At 41.2% G+C, this 20,236-nt stretch overlaps 1 protein-coding gene across 2 annotated transcripts in view; it reads left to right on the top strand.

Annotated features, from left to right (window-relative positions):
- The window catches only part of SPOCK3 (SPARC (osteonectin), cwcv and kazal like domains proteoglycan 3), a 436,458-nt gene that overhangs the window by 127,336 nt on the left and 288,886 nt on the right, over nucleotides 1-20,236 (top strand). For both annotated transcript variants that reach the window (XM_060301385.1, XM_060301384.1), the window contains exon 3: nucleotides 7,163-7,208. In XM_060301385.1, coding sequence (XP_060157368.1) covers nucleotides 7,163-7,208 — 46 coding nt within the window. The remainder of the gene's footprint in view (nucleotides 1-7,162; nucleotides 7,209-20,236) is intronic.

The raw sequence follows: 20,236 nt of genomic DNA on the forward strand, positions 1-20,236 counted from the left end.
TGGGTTGCAGCTTAAATTCTGCCAACAAGGGCTCTTTGGAGGTTCTGGATTCTGTGTATGGGAAGGCGCGACCAAGCCAGAGGTGGAGAGCTTGTGTGTACCTTTTTATTCTCAGGACTGACTAACTGTATGACTCGGAGGGCCTTCCAGCTATTAATTATTTGCTGATATACCACAGTTTTCTATTCTCTCTCATGTTTTTGAGCTCTGACTGTGCTCAGCCCGGTATCACTTTGAGTCCCTAGAAAGTGATGGTGGTTGATTTTGGATGCCGTCTGGGAATTCAGGAGGGGATGGGGCAAGTGGCTTTTCTGCCCGTGGCTGATGATGGCTTCCTGCGGAGCAGCCCCACCACCACCCCAGGTTCTGTTGATGAGCAGGTTACCGGGCCAGGCTGGGCTAGGGGCGGGGGGTGCCCTGCACCTTTCCTGGGAGTGACAGGAAGGAAGGATGCACAAGAGGAAAGCCCCCGATGGGCACCTTCTGCAGGTCGGGAGCTCCATTACCCTTTCACAGAGGGAGGCCTGGGAGCACAGGGGGATCCTTGGAGACCTGGGTAGAGGCTCACCCTCGGGTCTCTGTGTCCTACACGAGCGTGTGAAGACCTCTCACCTACATTGCAGATTATCTGCTTGCTTTCTCTGAAACAGGGTCCATCTGGACTGCAGCCGGCTCTCACATCAGATTCTGGGCCCCTTGAAGTCACAGGCCACGTGTCACTAGGTTTTCTTTCTCCTTAGCATCTACTAGAAGCAAAATAAATATTTATTGGCAGGATTGAACAGAACACATCCTGAGTCTCTGATACAACGTTGGATGGTGAGTAAGGTCACACGACGTGCATGTGGCTTCAGAGGTCAGGGGTCACAGTACTCCAAAGGCGTCTTTCCCGCTGCACCCCCCATAGGTTGCAGGCTTCCCCCGGCAACTCCACATGTTTTACTGAAAAATCCCATTTTCATATGATGTCAATTTAAGAAAGATAGTCATTCTTAACATCATAATGGTAAGTGACAATTACTCGAATGTTTTTCTGGCTGGAATAATAATAGGTACCAATTTTTAAGTGCTTATTGTGAGCTATAAGCTATATTCATACTTTGCATATTTTAATAATTTAATCTTCCTCAGCTTAAGGGCATTATTACTAGTCTCAATTTTCAGAAAAGAACAGTTACGGTCAGAGTTGAAATATCAGAGTAACTGGTAAATACGGGGTTTAAATATAGGCGTTTCTTATTCAGAAACCTCACTCTTGGGCCGCCGATGTCCTATTATATGTTTCTCTTTTTTTTCTTTCTTCATATCTTTTTATTGTCATTCATTGAAATTGTCAAGCTAGGACTTGAAAATTTGTACCAAGATAAGTTTATCTTTGTCTTCCTAATTATTATTTCTGACATTTTCTCAGACTTTCATTTTTCATCGTAATTCATAAAAATATTTGAAACATAATTGTTATATGAATGACATCACTGATAAAACACTACTGCTTTTGGAGGTTGGTTGTTTTACCAACCCACTCCCTCCGGTCCTCCAAGTGCTCTGTACTGGGATTTGTAGCTACAAGATTTGGTTACATCAAGTCCTTTTCTCTCTTATACTAAATTTCAGTTCCTAATCGTGGTTGACCCACATTTTACACTGCAGAGTCAACCATTTTCAATCAAGTCAGGCAGTCTTGGATCTGTTATATCATTTAAAATAGTGCATCACTAGTGAAATACAACGTGTAAATTCTTAACATGATGAAATATACTTATAAATGCCTTAGAGTAAAAGATGCAATCTAGGTGGGACTGGCAGTTAAAAGCAAGACTGGGAGACAGCTGTCGAGGGGGGCTTTCTCCTTCTTGTCCTGACGCCATCACTTCAGGGGAGAGTTTATCCCAAAGACACTTACTGTAATAAGTCTCAGTGCACATAGTGGGAAATACCAGAGATGTGTATTTATTTACTTTGTCTCTGGACTAAGATTGCTGGGTTTCCATAGTCATAAATAGATAGTTGTGCAAATCTGGAAAGAGATCTTATCAATCTCATACCCCATGGGTTTTTTTGGGGGGGAGGGGCAAAGCTGATTGGCTAAAACATAGCTGCCTGTGAGTTGTCTCATATGACTAAAATATTATTTAAATGTCATTTAAATGTTTTAGACAGACACTGATGAAACGTAGCTCTATAATAGACTCATCTATTTAAAATATATATGTATACATTTATATATATGTATATATTCTGACATAGATGCATGAGTGTGTTTTGTGTGCATTTGTGTGTGTATGTGTGTGTGTTCCAAATGGATGACTAATACAAAGACCTCACGTGACATCCTAGATACTCTGATAGCAGACTTCAGATGGGGAAGGGAAGTACTATGGAAATACTGTCACCTAAACCATCTTGGTGTAGGTTGACCCTAAAGTCCTATACCCCACCTGAAACTGGACTGTCATATATTGGGGATATGAGTGTGGCGTTTCAGAACTACCCACCGTTGATAACCATCACTTTAGCACTTATTTTATTTTTACAGTGTCTCCTAAAGCATTATCTTCCGTGTCCCATTACAATGTCTCCAAAAGCATTATCTTCCGTGTCCCATTTTGTAATCGTGTAAATACTTTTTTTTATAGCTTAACAATCCTTTATACCAGTTATTTAATATAAATTACAGAACACTTCTGGGAATATAGGACACAGTTGTGTCCAGTAGTCATCAATAGAGTCTTTATTGATTATTATTTAAAGGTACTGTGCCCTGCTGGCAATTTTCAAATACGTATCTCAGGAAGGTCCCATTGTCTGCGCAAACCTTCGTGGCCTCGGGAGCAGCTTGGGTGGCTCGGCACAGGCGATATGATGCCCGAGTGTAGCTCTTCTCATGTTCAGCTCTAGCCCTTGGGGGGCTCCTGAAGCTTCCAGTCTCTCCTATTCCCAGTTAATCACGTGTTAGAATCCATGAGGATACTGAGTAATCCCTGCCCTAGTTTTCTAGTCCCTGTGATTCCTTCAGGCATCGGGAGAATTAATCACCGTAGATGTAGCAATGAGTGAATGAACCACAGTTCATCCAAGGATATAAACTGGTCCTTCCCACCTACTTCATCTGGACAAAGCCTGATTCTGACCAGCTGTTGTCAAGGGAAACTAGTTTCTCTATTCTGGGCATGGTTCTTATTCTGAAACATATATTCTGAATGTATAAGAAAGTACTTAGACATTTATGTATGCGTGATTTGTTATAAAATATTACCAGCAACATGGAAGCACAGACGTATGAAGAAATAACTAAAGGCTGGTAAATCCACAGAGATGGATGTGAGACATTCAGTATTTTGACAAAACTTATTAATACAGTTGTAAAATGCACAAAACATCTGGATATAATATTGAACATACAGTATTATCTCAATATAGTCAAACATGTGTGAAGAAAAATCTGTTCCTGGTAGCAGTTCTTTGCTGTAGGATAATTTGATTCATTTGTGTTTCTGTATTTCCCAAAAACTCTGCATCACGGGTCCTCAGGTAGGTGGTTTTTCCCCGAGGAGGCACTTGGCAGTGTTCGGCAACAGTCTTGATGCCACACCTTGAGGGAGGTCACTGCTGGCCTGTCATGGGTGGAGGTCAGGGATGCTACTAAGCGGCCTGCGATGCTCCACAGAGCCGTCCCCCCCACCTGCCCCCGCCCAGGACAACAAGGAATTATCTGCTCAAAGTGTCCGTGGTGGCGAGGGTGCTCGACATTAAACATGTATCTTATTTAAAATCAGGAAAAATAGGACATTAAAACCCCAAGGAAAAGGCTTAAATCCCAGGATACAGAAATCAAATTTTCTTATGCAGACCACATTTTAGGGGAGAACTGTCAAATATTATTTCTTTCAATATAAGAAATCGGAAAAGGTGCAGAATTGACTCTGGTCGTCACTATAATTCACGGTGTAAGCTCTGGAGCGTGAGCTTTGCCCAGTGGGCCCTCGGGCTTGGTGTCAGTCATCTGAACCTGAGTTTCTCCAGTCGTGGGCATTTCCTGAGTTGTTTTCTAAATCCCCAGTTGGCTTATTCTGGATCTAAATTGAAGCCTGGGAACAACCAATAGTCACTAAAGCTTTTTGAGACAAAAGAAATTGCGCCTGAATGAACACTTTCTGTGAAAATACTTTGATTGCTCATCCTGGCAACATTCCTAAGATTTAATGCGGTGAAACCATTTTCAGAAAAATAAAAGTCTCGTGATATGAGCACACAAAGAAAAATATCTAAAAATAGCTAATAGGGGAAGGACTTTGCTTTTCTTTACCATGTCAGATGGCCAACTGTCCGTGATGCCCTTGACATAACAAAAAGCCAGGTCACGGTGTACATTATGATTACAGATTTTTTATAGCTCTGATCCCAGAATAAGCCAGTGTGATCATGTTATTCTGAAGGACGTTGAGTTAAGTTGCCGAGGTTCGCTTTTACCATCGCGTTGTTTTCTCTACATGCCCACGTACTTCCTGCTAACCCGTACAGTGTTGAGTATTTCAAACACTCCGTGTCGTGGCAGGCGTGATGCTGTCATGTTATCAGGCCTCAGTGTCAGCTCCATTCCTGTGCCAGCCTTTCCACAGCCCAGAGTCACCATTGTAGGAAACACCTTCTCGCACCTTTCTGGATGGTGCCGTGGTAGCTGTACCGCTTCAGAAAGTCTGAGGGGGCAGCAGAAGCACTTGTCTTCTGGCATTAACCACAGTCACTAATGTTGGCTTTGAAAAAGTTCTCTGCATCTCACATCTGACATTTGGGGGAGGGTTACAGTGTGGACATCACTTTGAAAAATGTGATGAGGGGTCCGTAGCTCTTTCTACAAAAAAACAAACACTACAGGACTTTGTCAGCAGTCATGACAACTTGTCCGGTGGTGATGTTGACCAGACACTAAGGGATAACCTTAGTCCTTCGGACTGGCAAACATGCTTTAAGCACCTGCTTCTTGCCAAGAGTGGCCTGGTGCTTTGCATTTTTGTAACTAATCCCCGCACCACCCTTACCAGACCAGGTAGGTATTCTTTTTCCGACTTCAGTACAAGCGTTTGAGGTTTAGACCATCTTTTTCTCTAGCCTCATGCAGTTATTAGATGGTGGAGCCAGACTTCAAATTCAGGTCTGCATCTCCAGAGCCATCACCAGGTGCCAGAGTCTGGCTTTGCCTGTGTTTCAGGAGAATCCCAACCCTCTCCACGCTTGGAATGGAACACAGTCATCTTCCCCACACAGTGAGCGGTAACCTGAAAAAGTGATTACATGAGTGTGCTGTGGTCTCCAGCTGAAGTTTGAGAATTTGAGTGTAGGTACTTGATTTGAAAACCTAGTTTCCCAAGATTTGTATCATGCTGTAATTTTTTTAAAAGTGAGATTTTAAGATGAGACTAAACAATCAGTGTTTGTCTAATTATCCAGTGGTGTTATCCATCCTTCATCTAATCCTGGATAATTTAGCGCAGAACCTGTCAGCGTGTTTTGCCCTCAAATGCCCCCTCTCTTGTTATAACCCTATCTCAACATAAATAGAAGACAGACAGATGTGTCTTCTGTGGTTTTTCTTTTCTTCTTTCCTTTGAGGGTGAGAGATGGGTGTGAAAAAGGTGGTAATGAGTGATTCGTCACAATAAGGAAAACGTTTTGTAACAATTAAAAAATGTTCAATAAATCAATTAGGGAAGTATATTTATTTCTGTAATTAAAATGCTCTACGTTCCCTCCCAGTACACGGGAGGGTGTTAGCAAAGAGGGTAGAAGAAGCTTGAAAGGATCTCTGCTTGGCCTTGTGGGTTCCCTACATTCTGAGGTTTCTGGTGGGTTAGGATTTGGGGCCGGGGACTGTTTCTTCAAGGAGCATCCCATAGTGCACTTCTCTTGCTTATGATGGTGGAAACAGCTTATTAATTTGAACAGTGAAATCGGTTCTGTTTGCATAAGAGATGATCTGTTTGAGGTGCCTTTACGAGGCTTTTAGGTAAAAACGGTGAATAAAATTGAGTCAGTCAGTTGACTCAGCTCTGTGCGCTATCCGTTGCCCCACTTTTGTGCTTTATGGTCAGATGTACTAAATACAAGTAAATGTAATGATTCTTTGCCATATCAAAGATCGAAACTTCAGGCAAGATTTAATTAGGTGCACATTTTTTCCCAAGCTTCCCGGTGCATTCTGATGAATTCCTTAGATGTGACTGATGTTCATAAAGTATATTTATAGTGTCTGGGCCGCTGCAGAGTCACCTGGTATGTTTCCTGCTATGGTAACCGTTCCAGTTACTGTTTTTTTTTTTTTTTTTGAGGAGAAAGTAATTTTTTTTATTATCTCAGGGACACTTAATTGAACAGAAATCTCATGTTCAATTTACTTCGTTTGCTTGAAATCTTATAGCCAAATATGTGGCTCTTTTCCCCAGTTTCCTTATTTATTTCATATTTAATTATAGCATTTTTTTAAAATTAATTTTTATTGGAGTATAGTTGACTTACAATGTTGTGTTTCAGGTGTACGGTAAAGTGAATCAGTTATACACATACATAGATACACTCATTTTTAGGTACTTTTCCCATACAGGCCATTACAGAGCATTGATTAGAGTCCCCTGAGCTATACAGAGGTCCTTATTAGTCATCTATTTTATACATAGTGGTGTGTACATGTCAACCCCAGTCTCTCAATTTATCCCCCCTTCCCCCCTCCGTTTACTCATGTACTAGTGCGAAATGCAGTTGTGTAATTGGAAACTGGTGGATGCTTTTATAAGCTTATTAGCTTCACGTAATTGTGTGTTATACTGCGTGTTGAAAGTATCGCATTATAATATTTAGGTGACGTGGCAACCAAACCAGTTAAATTCTTACAGTATAGTAAATGTTGACTTGCCATGAAAATGAACACATTTACTGAAAGATATTTCTATAACGTGTTAACAGTGTATTCTCATTTGATAACTATTGTTTTTCTCTTGTTCCTTTTTTTTCTTTTTGTTTATTTTTTTTTTGTAATTTACTGCTTGCCATTGCAGGAAGTAGAGGTTTGTATTCAGCTTCTGTATTTCACATTTTATTTTTGATTTTATATGAATCTTTACATTTTAATTACTCACAGACACTCAATTCACATTCTTTTTCTCCTTAGGATGATTATTTCCGCACTTGGAGTCCAGGAAAGGCCTTCGATGGGGGTAAGAATGTCATTACTTTACAATAAATGTTTTTACATGTTTACAATCACTGAACTTTAAACATGATATTTATTGCCTGGTTAGATTTTAAAATACTAAATAGGAGAGCTTAGATGAATGGAAAAAATTCATGCCATAATTACTTTCACTTCAGAATATCATAGTTAGAGATAAGTTACTTAGGTATTGTGATTTGTCAAGGTGTCTCTCATTTTTAGAATCATATCTGATTTGTCTGATTTGGGCTTCTGAACTTTACTGTGTCCATTCTTATTAGTTGATACAAGTCACTTCATCCAGTTCTCAGATATATTCAAGTACTTTCACTAGGAAAGAGATTTATTTTTGCAAAATTTCAAAACAAATGGCTTTGCTGTCTCATTTTCAGTAAATAAAAGCTTTCCTTTAAAATGGAGCAGTCTGGTAATTAGACTCAGCTGGTGTCTTAGTAAGACCCGAAAGGAAAACTCTTGTATTGAAAAACTGTACCCGCAGTTCGTAGTCTTGGTTGGCCCCCTTGAGACGGAGGGCAGGACACACACACGGGAGAGGAAGCCCTTCCCTGGGTGTAGGAGTTGCCCGATCTCAATGCAGTCATAATTATGTTAGTAAACAGATTAGTTTACCAAACTGTACACTATTAGAACCAGACTCTTTCTTTTAAAGTTTGAAATTTCTACTTTACATCGTTTGTAGTAACCTTACATAACATGGTATCCATGAAGCAGTATTATTTAAAAGTAGAAGTTGTTTTTTTAAATGAGCCATACTATGCCGTTAAAGGAAGCTTTACAGTATTGTGCTGTGTTTCCTAATATTTGGGATGAACGCTACCTCAGCCAGCCTCTGAGTAGGGACCAGCTGGGATGGACAAAGGATTGTGGTCAACGTAGAAATTAACCTTCAGTCGGAAACAGCAATTCACATCCTGCCCCTCCTGTAACATTACTTTCTTTGTTCCTTACTTCGTGATTTCACTGTCATTATCCAGTGTGTTAATTTGTGGGATTTACATAAAAATGATTTTGATTTGGTTACTGTAAGTCAAGTGAAAGGCACTAAAAGACAGGCAATGAAAAAATACAGGCAAATATGCTTCACATCATTACACTTTGCAGATATTGTGTTTACAAATTGAAGGTTTGTGGCAACCCTGTATTCAACAAGTCCATTGGTGCCAGTTTTCCAACAACATTTGCTCACTTCCTGTCTTGTGTCACATTTTGGTCATTATTTCAAACTTTTTCATTATTGTTGTATTTATTATGGTGATCTGTGATCAGAGATCTTTGGTGTTACTATTGTAATTGTTTTGAGGCATCACGAACTCCACCCAAATAAGACAATAAATGTAATAAATGTTGTGTGTTTTGACTGCTCTACCGACCAACCTTCCCTCCGTCTCTCTCCCTCTCCTCGGGCCTCCGTATTCCCTGAGACACAGCAATACTGAAATTAGGCCAGTTAATAACCTACACTGGCCTCTAAGTGTTCAAGTGAAAAGAAGAGTCACAAGTCTCTCAGTTTAAATCAAAAGCTAGAAATGATGAAGCCCAGTGAGGAAGGTATGTCATTGGTGGGAATGTAAATTGGTGCAACCACTACGGAGAACAGTATGGAGGGTCCTTAAAAATCTAAAATTAGGGCTACCGTATGACCCAGCAATCCCACTCCTGGGCATATATCCTGAGAAAACCATAATCCAAAAAGACACTTGCACCCCAGTGTTCATTGCAGCACTATTTACGATAACCAAGACATGGAAGCAACGTAAATGCCCATTGACAGAAGAATGGTTAAAGAAGATGTGGTGCATGTATACAAGGGAATATTACTCAGCCATAAAAACGAATGAAATAATGCCATTTACAGCAACATGGATGGACCTAGAGATTATCATACTAAGTGAAGTAAGTCAGACAGAGAAAGACAAATAGATCATATGATATCACTTATATGTGGAATCTACAAAAAAGATACAAATGAACTTATTTACAAAACAGATATAGACTCACAGACTTAGAAAATGAACTTATGGTTACCAAAGGGGAAAGGGTGGGGGAGGGATAAATTCAGAGTTTGGGATTAACATATACACAGATAACCAACAAGAACCTACTGTATAGCACAGGGAACCATACTCAGTGTCTTGTGATAACCTATAATGGAAAAGAATCTAGAAAAGAATCTCTGTATATATAATATATATACACATATATATATTCAGCCATACATATATGGCTGAATCACTTTTGTGTACACCTGGAACTAATACAACATTGTGAATAAACTACAGTTCAACAGAGATTTAAAAAAAAAGCAAGCCGAGATAGGCCAAAAACAGTGAGCCCAGTTCTGAAAGCAAAGGAAAAGTTCTTGAAGGAAATTAAAAGCGCTGCTCCAGTGAACACATGGATGCTAAGAAAGCCAAACAGCCTTCTTGCTGACATGGAGAAAATTCTAGTGGCTGAATAGAAGATCAAACCAGCCACAGCATTTCCTAAACCGAAGCCTCATCCAGAGCCAGGCCCCGCTCTCTTCAATTCTGTAAAGGCTGAAGGAGGTAAGGCAGCTGCAGAAGAAGAGTTTCAAGCTAGCAGAGGTTGGTTCATGATGTTGAAGGAGAGAAGCTGTCAGTCTCCATAACATAAAAGTGAAGCAGTGAGGGGGTGATGTAGAAGCTTTAGCAAATTATCCAGAAGATCTAGCTAAGATAATTAATGAAGTTGGCCACACTAAACAACAGATTTTCAGTGTAGATGAAACAGCCATCTGTTATAAGAAGATGCCGTCTAGGACTTTCATAGCTGGAGAGGAGAAGTCAATGCCTGGCTTCAAAGCTTCAACGGACAGGCTGAGCCTCTTGTTAGGGGCTAATGCAGCTGGTGAGTTTAAGTTGAAGCCAATGCTCATTTACCGTTCTGGAAATCCCATAATTAAGAATTATGCTAAATATACTCTGCCTGTGCTCTATAAATGGGACAACAATGCCTGAATGACAACACATCTGTTTACAGTATGCTTTACTGAATATTATAAGCCCACTGTTGAGACCTACTGCTCAAAAAAAAAAAAAAAAAAAAGAATCCTTTCAAAATGTTACTGCTCGTTGACAAGGCATCTGGTCACCCAAAGCTCTGATGGAGATGGACAGTGAGATTAATGTCGTTTTCATATCTGCTCTGCTGACACAGCATCTGTTCTGCAGCCCATGGATCAAAGAGGAACATTATGATTCATGGGAAGAGCTTAAGATACCAACCTTAACAAGAGTTTGGAAGAATTGATTCTAACCCTCATGGATGACTTGGAGGGGTTCAAGATTTCAGTCGAGGCAGGAACTGCAGATGTGGTGGAAACAGCAGGAGAACTAGAGTTAGGAGTGGAGCCTGAGGATGTGCCTGAATTGCTACAATCTCAGGATCAAACGTCAATGGATGAGGAACCGCTTCTTATGGGAGAGCAAAGAAAGTGGTTTCTTGAGATGGAATCTACTCCTGCTGAAGCTGCTGTGAAGACTGCTGAAATGACAGCGAAGGATTAGAATGTGACATAAACTTCATTGATAACGCAGCAGCAGCAGGGTTTGAGAAGACTGCCTCCAATTTTGAATGAAGTTCTCCTGTGGGTAAAATGCTATCAAACAGCATTCATGCTACTGAGAAGTTATTCATGAAGGGAAGAGTCAATTGATTCGGCAAACTTCCTTGTTGTCTTATTTTTAAAAACTGCCGCAGTCACCCCCGCCTTCTGCAACTGTCACCCTGATCAGTCAGGAGCCACCAACATCCAGGCAAGACCCTCCGCCAGCAAGAAGGTCATAACTCATAGGATGGTTAGCATTTTGTAGCAAAAAAGTTTTTTTTTTTTTTTTTTTTGCGGTTCGCGGGCCTCTCACTGTTGTGGCCTCTCCAGTTGTGGAGCACAGGCTCCGGACGCGCAGGCTCAGCGGCCATGGCTCACGGGCCCAGCCGCTCCGCGGCATGTGGGATTTTCCCGCACCGGGGCACGAACCCGCGTCCCCTGCATCGGCAGACGGACTCTCAACCACTGCGCCACCAGGGAAACCCAAAAATGTATTTTTAATTAGGGTGCGTGCATTGTTTTTTTTAGACATAATGCACAATTAATAGGCTACAGTATAGTGTAAACATAACTTTTATATATTTTAAATATCTTATATATTAAATATATTTTATATTTTTCTTTTTAATTTTATGTTAAAAAATACATGTGACTCACTTTATTGCAATATTTGCTTTATTGTGGTTGTCTGGAACCGAACCCACAATCTCTGAGGTATGCCTGCAATGAAATGCAGACTGAGATATATGTGCATGCTTTCTTGGGAAATGAATTTTTATTGTGGAATCATAAACCTTGAAAAATTGCAATTATCTATGAAACGGATGTTAACACTTAAATTTGCCGTACTTGGTGTAGCCAATTACAAATAAGATGCTTTGTTTTTCTCATTTGTGTGTGTGAATATGTGTTGCACTGCAATTTATCTCTTGTTTAAAAAGAAAACGAGATCGTTATAGAGAGGCTTCCAAATCCTGAGGTACTGGTAAGACTGATGTACTTTACTATTTGAAGAAGTTTTTGACCTAACAACTTGTCAAATACCATATTTATCAAGCAGAGAGTAGCTCAGGCATGATGATAGCTAATGTTTGTAAAGTGTCCTATATGCAGTTACTGTTCTAAGTATTCAGTATATGAGTTACATTAGTTCATTAATCTTCACGGTCACCCTGCTGGGTGGATGGGGAAGGTGAGGCCTGAGGCTTGAAGGTCCTGCCAAGGTCATATTCCTACAAAGTGGCAGAGCCTGGCCTTGGGTCCAGGCAGTGTGACCCCTGCACCCCGTTTCCTGATTGCTAGGAGGTACTGTCACTCGTATGGTAGCACTAAGATGAAATAATGGCATACAAATGGAATTTTGAAGGTTGTGCTTTAAGAATAAGTATTTAGGGCTTCCCTGGTGGCGCAGTGGTTGAGGGTCCGCCTGCCGATGCAGGGGACGCGGGTTCGTGCCCCGGCCTGGGGGGATCCCGCATGCCGCGGGGTGGCTGGGCCCGTGGGCCATGGCCACTGGGGCTGCGCGTCCGGAGCCTGTGCTCCGCAACAGGAGAGGCCGCGGCAGTGAAAGGCCCATGTACCACCACCAAAAAAAAAAAAAAAAAAAAAAGTATTTACTTGACTGAGCTTCGAAATATTGTTGTTAGCTTTGTTTCTGTATTTAAAATGATATTTTGTACACTATCAGGTTTTGATTGATTGAACATATAGTTGATAAATATACATGGGAAAGTTTTGTATTCAAAAAATAAGAAAGAAGGGGAAAATTAGTTTGAACTACATGTGTTTTTTTCTATTTTGTTTTTTTGTGTTGAGTCAAATTAACCAACCCATTTGTAGACTATAGTGAGGAGTGAGAAAAATCATCCTGTTCTCATCTGGCTTTGAATAAGGTAGATAGTGTCATCTCATTGGGATAGAATAGACACTTGACATATGTTAACTTCAAATGCTTCTTGTTCTTTCTGATGAAGGAACTTTCCATTAAGGAACGTTTTCAAAATGATTGAGCTGTTGAACATAATTCAGAATACTTTCTATGAGTGTTTTAAGTTTTAATATATCACATTTTTCATTGGCTTATGGACATCAATATCATATCAATATAAATTGATTTTCCCCAGTATCTTTACTGGGGGTCTTGCATATTTCTAAAAGGAGCAAAGAAAAATTTACGTTAGCATAGAACATTTTTCTGATAATGTTTGTATAATTTTTACCATACTCATTTAAAATTATAATTTACTTCCATTTCTATTATGTTCCACAAAATATGCAAAAATACCACTAATTTAAATTACTTAATATTCGTAAAATTAATGGCATAATTTCTGAGCGCAAATCTCCTCTTTATGTATATCCATAGATGTACCCACACATACATACACAACATGGTTACATAGTTACACACTCAGCAAACACACATGTTGGCACAGGCAAACTTGCCTCTAGGTAAAAATCAACTGATTGTTCACATATAGCTTATTTGCCTTCTGGTTTTGCTGTGACGTTTTCCATTTCTTGTGAGTTTTTTTTTTTAATTAATCAGAACATTCCCACTTATTTTAAACCACTAAAATAGTAAGAATTTTGGAAAAAATGTAACGGTTTTAAATGAATTAAAGTAAATCTATTTTGGTGATGGTGAACTTGCTTTGAAGTAAAAGAAAGTATACTGATGCCATGAATAAATTGCTTTTGATTGCTCTACCTAGAATTTTCTGTGCCATTACTTCTGTTCATTAGTTGACACAACATAAATTGCCTGAAAAATAGTTTTAACGAGGATGTGCACCTTCTTGAACACGGCATAAAAATTCTGTGTTTGCCATGAGAAACTGAAGGGGTAGTTCAGGAATGAACTTAAGGGGTAGTTCAGGAATGAACCTAGAGGGGCAGCATGATAAGGATTTTAAATAATTTAATAAATGCTTCAGATAAATATGCTGTAGATTTAAAACATAGTCACTTGTTTCCTTTTCACTACATTCTTCCTGCCTTGTTTTTGGTTGGGGGTTAATTTGGGTAATAGCTAAGTTGCTGAAGTTTTTAGCCTTCGTTTTTGAGAGTTGTTTAGAGAATCTACTTGTCCCGAAGTGCTGTGTCTCTAAGGATCACCTTTTATCCAGAAGTTTTTTTCTCCAGCATTTGATACCTACGAGCCCCGAGATGAAAGCGATTCAGGCTAAATGTGTTTTCTGTATTTCCCCGGTTTTACCTCCAGTCCAGCTGAGAGCCCTCCGCTTGGTCCTTACCGTGTGGTGACTTACGTAAAGAAGCTGAATTTAATAGATCCAGAGATCTCAGGCAGATCAGCTCTCTGTTATTGATGTGTTTCCCCTGCTGGTGCAGATTTCCAGGGATATGGAATTAGGGCAGGAGTGTAGCTGTGCTTCCGTCAGCATCTGTGTGTCACCGCAGTTTCGCACTGTGCTCTGTTTCTGAGCCTGGCCCTCTCTGGGAAGGGTAGCTTGACTCCTACTGGCTGGTTAAGTTGTATTTAAATTAAACAAGCGTTCCTGAAGAGGTGATGTGCTAGGACACCATTCCTAAACGCCAGCCGCTCAAAATCTAGCTGCGAGAGGTAAACACGGGCAGCTAGCTCTGTGTCTGCATGAGCCATCCTTGCCCGGGAGTGGAGGGCTGAGAAGAAGACTTAGCTGTACACTTATCCACTGCTGCTGTCTTTCCAGGAGCAGGTCTCAGAACTTACCCGATTCCCCTAATTTCTCCTGCTCATTTGCAAAGCATCTCACATAATCCCACAGTCACAGCTTGAGGCATCCTCTGCAACCCGCCTCTGGCTGCAAAGGGAAAGCTGTGGAGGCTTCATCTGGAGCATTTTCCCCCTCAGTGAACAGAGCTGTTGAGTATTGTGACTGTAATTGTTTCTGAAATTGAAGAAGACTTGTGTTTGGGAAAATACACCCCCTAAACTCATCTTTCCCTTCTTAAAATGTACCCCCATGTTCTTGAAGGTGCATGTATGTGGTGACACACGTAGGAATTGTCATTCTCCCAGATGCCTTTAACTTTTCACTTGTTCCACGAGGATAATGTTTTCATGTTCTGAGAAGGTGTTGGTTGGTGGTGTGGACCACAGGCCTGGCTGCCCTGCTTCCCAGCAGAGGCTTACTGGTCCCCGATGCTATTTAGTTCATGGGCTGGGGTATTTGGGCACTTTTCTAGCAGAAAAATTGGTGTTCCCAGAACTGAAATTCAGTGGGGACAATATGCAAAGATGTTTATATGATTACAATTTTTTTTTTTTTTTTTTTTGCTGTACGCGGGCCTCTCACTGCTGTGGCCTCTCCCGCTGTGGATCATAGGCTCTGGACTCACAGCCTCAGCGGCCATGGCTCACGGGCCCAGCCGCTCCGCGTTATGTGGGATCTTCCCGGACCGGGGCACGAACCCGCGTCCCCTGCATCGGCAGGCGGACTCTCAACCACTGCGCCACCAGGGAAGCCCAGATTACAATATTTTTAAATGCTTCCATTTAAAAATTTTCCATTTAAAAATGCTTTCATTTAAAAATGTAAATTCTGAACCGTTATTTGATCTGAATCTTTATTTGATCAACACACAAGAATTGATTTCAGATTTTTTTATCACTTTGGACAGAGTACTTGTTAGGGTTTTCAAGGGCTAATGACCATGCCTCTTACATCATATGTTAGTTATATCACACATGTTGGCAACCTTGGCTTATAGAACCCTCTGGGAAACCTGCAAGAAAACCTGTGTTCAACATAGAAACCAACAGGGTGTCTTCATTTACCCTATGTCAGAGTGTACAACTACACAGGACTTTTAAGTGAGAAAAGTATTTCCTCTCCCCATCCAATTTTGATTTCTTTGTACAAGAACAGTATTTATTTTGTTTTATACCAAAATCTATAAAATATAGGAATCAGGAATCTTAGATTGTTTCATTCTATGTCAGATAGTGCCTTTTTTCCTGCACAGAATAATAAAGACCTGGTCTGTGTTTTTAATTTATAAGATACAATCAAGATTAATGGTACTTCATTTGGTTCGTATCACAGTAGCATGCATAGGTGGCAAGAAGGGAATTATATTTATTTCTTTTCAGTGAGCTTATGTGTTAGTAAATTGTGAATCAGATTTTTAGAGCGAGGGATTGATCAAATTCACTTCAAAGGTATTCTATTCTGATACATAAGAAATAATATCTTTATCTCAAACCTTGTTAATCTAACCTAGTAATAAGTATTGTGAAGGTTGAAAAACATTAAAGGTATACAGGAAATGATACTTAAGCAGGAATCCTCCCCTGGATAAAGGAGTGATTTTCAGTCCTGCCTCACATGAGAATTACTAAGCACCCAGTTAAAATGCAGCTGCCTGGGCTCGATCCCTGAATGTTTGATTTAATTTATCTGGGGCAGATTTGGGGCACTTCCTGTGTGTTTGTTTTAATTTTAAAAATTGTGACAAAATTTACATAACATAAAATGTACTGTTTTACACATTTTAAGTGTATAGTTCACTGTTACTAAATACATTCACACAGTTGTGTAATCGTCACCACCATCCATCTCCAGAATGTTTTCATCTTCCCAAACTGAAACTTTGACCCCATTACACAGTCACTCCCCATCCCACCCCCCCCAGCCCTTGGTCCCCACCATCTACTTTCTATCTCCATTATTTGACTCCTCTAAGGCCCTCGTGTAAGCGGAATCATGCAGGGTCTGTCCTTTTGTGACGGACATTTCACTTAGCATCATGTCCTCAAGGTTCACCCACGCTGTAGCACGTGTCAGAATTCCTTTCTTTTTTGAGGCTGAATAATGTTCTGTTGTATTATGTATGTGCCACATTTTGTTAATCCATTGATCCATTCATGGACACTTGGGTTGCTTCCCCACTTTGGTTATTGTGAAAATGCAGCTATGAACATTAGAATACAAATATCTGTTTGAATGTCTGCTTTCAATTCCTTTGAGTATATACCCAGAATTGGAATTGCTGGATCTTGTAGTAATTCCATGGATAATTATTTGAGGAACCATCATACTGTTCTCCAGGGCAGCTGTATCATTTTACATTCCCACCAGCAATGCGGAAGAGTTCCAATTTCTCCACATCTTCACCAACATTTGTTATTTTGTTTTCTTGAAAACAATATCCCTCCTGATGGATATGTATATATTTCTGCTTTAAGTTCTACAATTTATTATTTTATGCAGTTACAGTTGAGAATCACAGGGTACGAGTAGTGACATGAAAATAATTCCTTTCATCTCCTCATTCCGTTTTGCAGTACTGAGAAGTTTATGGTCAAAACAGCTGTTCTTTTGAAGGCAATCAAAGATGTCAGGGAATTTTAAATAACCTCTTCGCCTTTTCAGAGCTGGTGCCAGAAGCAAGTGCAAAGGAGTTTGAGAATGGATTGTGGGAATCAGGAAACCCCCAAAGACAGAAGCATAGTTTCCAGTGAACAAGCACTGCCTATGTGTCAGCCTTGAAAAGTAGATACATTCTTTACAAAGGAAACAAGTTGAGAGAAATCGGTAAAGGTAACAAAGCTCGTAGGCATAACTGGGTCTGAAGTCTCTTGTTAGTGGGTTTGAGTCCTTTCCTCTTTCTAGCCTTGTATGCATGTGTTCTGTTTCTCAACTCAGATGTATTTTTTATGAAGAGACATGGTAGGGATCGAAACCGCAGGATGTGTGGGCAGGGGTTGGAGCGGGGGTCCGAGGAGCTTAGGTTCTTTATGTCTGGGCGCAGAAAGAATTCAGCCAGAGGCAAAGTGGTAGGAAAGAAGTGATTTATTAGTGTAGGACGCTTGTGAGAAATGCCGGCGAGCAATCCAGCGCTGCCCCTAGAATTTAGTGGGCTCCGTATTTATCATCAAAGGAAAAGTGGGGAGGGAGAGAGGACCACCTGCTTCCTCATCCTTGAGTAGACATCAAGCTTCCATCATCAGCTCCTTCACGCAAGGTGGGGGAGTTTTTTTGTCCCTACGTGGTCAAGCCGGGATTGTTACGGCACTATTTAACTTAGGAGAGGGGTGGAAACATATGCTAAAAAATGGTAAATCATCGCAGGTTTCAGTATAATGTCACCTTTCCCTTATATTTTTGTTTTTAAGGTGCACAGAGGAGCGTGTCCGAGGAAATATGAACTTACTGAGCTCACTGGGCAGGGTGTGGGTTTCAGTCCACCATGGTTTTTTTATTTTTTTATTTTTTTGCGGTATGTGGGCCTCTCACTGTTGTGGCCTCTCCCGTTGCGGAGCACAGGCTCCGGACGTGCAGGCTCAGCGGCCATGGCTCACGGGCCCAGCCGCACCGCGGAATGTGGGATCTTCCCAGACCGGGGCACGAACCCGCGTCCTCTGCATCGGCAGGGGGACTCGCAACCACTGCGCCACCAGGGAAGCCCTCCACCATGGTTTTATTGTCTGGGCGCATGTCTCATGCTTCTCTTGCTTGGTTTTGTTGTTAAGCAAGCCTGCTTTCTTGAGTGATCATTAACTCACAGGGTCTCCCATACTTTTTTCTCTACTTACGATCCCCTAGTGGGCTTAACTATTTAATCACCTACTTTTTCCCTTTACTCTGTCCCTATCAGGATGACACAGCGATAGCTAGCAATCATCCAGTGTACGTGGTACCCTGTTTAGAATTGCTCCACTGCCGAGGAAAGGAGGTGTTTGTAACTTGTGTTCTAATTTTAGAATAGAGAAATATAGATTTTTAAACTCACTTATGTAATTATTATCCAACAAGTGCAAGGATTTTTGCAGTGGGTGTATTTCCATTTCTTGGGAACAATTACAGCATATCTGTAAGGCAAGAAAATGTTTTAACGACATAAGAAAGCCTTTGTGGAATACTTTCTTGGAAGTACTTTTCCTTGAAGTCTCTTGACCACGATTCTCACCTCACTTCCTTTACAAGCACTGGAGGAAAGAAGTACATGTGTTGGGAATTCCTGGTAATTCCCTGGCGGTCCAGTGGTTAGGATTCCGCGCTTTCACTGCCAGGCGCCTGGGTTCGATTCCTGGTCAATCGGGGAACTCAGATCCCACATGTCGTGTGGCATGGCCGAAATGAAAACAAAAAGTACCTGTGTTCTTAGGTTATTGAAGTGTTGGCCCTGAAACTCAGAGGTGCCTGTATCCTGTCACTAAAACAGCTGAGGAATGCCTGTATCTCAGGGAGCCTGGGGTCCAGCCTGGACTCAGACTTTCTCCTCAGATGTGCCAAGCAGGCATTTACTATGTGAAGGCAGCTTCTTAAGTTAAACAAACATTTTTTTTCCTTATGTCCAATTTGGGGTCCTATGTTCATGATCAAGAGTGAATAAATTCATTCTTCTACATGAAAATTATTGGAATATTAGAAACTAACCAATATGATACTCTTTTTAGGAGTTTTTGTTTAATGAATCACTTTTTAAATTAATGAATATGTTATTATTTTTTTAATAAATTTATTTTTATTTTATTTATTTATTTTTGGCTGTGTTGGGTCTTTGTTGCTGCACACGGGCGTTCTCTAGTTGCAGCGAGGAGGGGATACTCTTCCTTGTGGTGAGCAGCCTTCTCATCGTGGTGCCTTCTCTTGTTGTGGAGCATGGACTCTAGGTGCGTGGGCTTCGGTAGTTGTGGCACCTGGGTTCAGTAGTTGTGGCTCACAGGATCTACAGTGCAGGCTCAGTATTTGTGGCACACGGGCTCAGTAGTTGTGGCTCGCAGGATCTAGAGTGCAGGCTCAGTATTTGTGGCACACGGGCTCAGTAGTTGTGGCTCGCAGGATCTAGAGTGCAGGCTCAGTATTTGTGGCACACGGGCTCAGTAGTTGTGGCTCGCGGGCTCTAGAGCGCAGGATAAACGTTCCAGTAGTTGTGGCTCACGGCCTCAGTAGTTGTGGCACGCGGGCTCAGTAGTTGTGGCTCGTGGGCTGTAGAGCGCAGGCTCAGTAGCTGTGGCACGTGGGCCTAGTTGCTCCGTGGCATGTGGGCTCTTCCCGGACCAGGGCTCGAACCCGTGTCCCCGGCATTGGCAGGCGGATTCTTAACCACTGCGCCACCAGGGAAGCCCCATGATGAATATTTTAGATGAGAATCCTCGGCTGCTCTTCACAGAGACCCTGGAATGTCATGGTCACGGTTTCTTCTAGTTCTGACATTTCACAAATTATTTAATATAAATTTTTTATAGGTCGCTAATTTTGCTTCTTCGCCCCAGACTTTATATTTTCCTCTTTCCTCAGCATGTTTCTTGGTGACTCTGCCCAGGCGCTCCTGAGGTCCTGAGATAAATGGCCAGTTGTGGGGAATGTTTGCTTGGGCCACTGAGACGTGAGTTAGAGTCACAGCTGAGGAATCCTGGCTACTTACTTCGTGCCAGACACAACCATTCTACAGGTGTCTTCCTCTGATTAAAAAAAAATTAGGAACAAATTCTA

The sequence above is a fragment of the Globicephala melas genome, chromosome 6 (assembly GCF_963455315.2).
Source record: "Globicephala melas chromosome 6, mGloMel1.2, whole genome shotgun sequence".
Classification (NCBI taxonomy): domain Eukaryota; kingdom Metazoa; phylum Chordata; class Mammalia; order Artiodactyla; family Delphinidae; genus Globicephala; species Globicephala melas.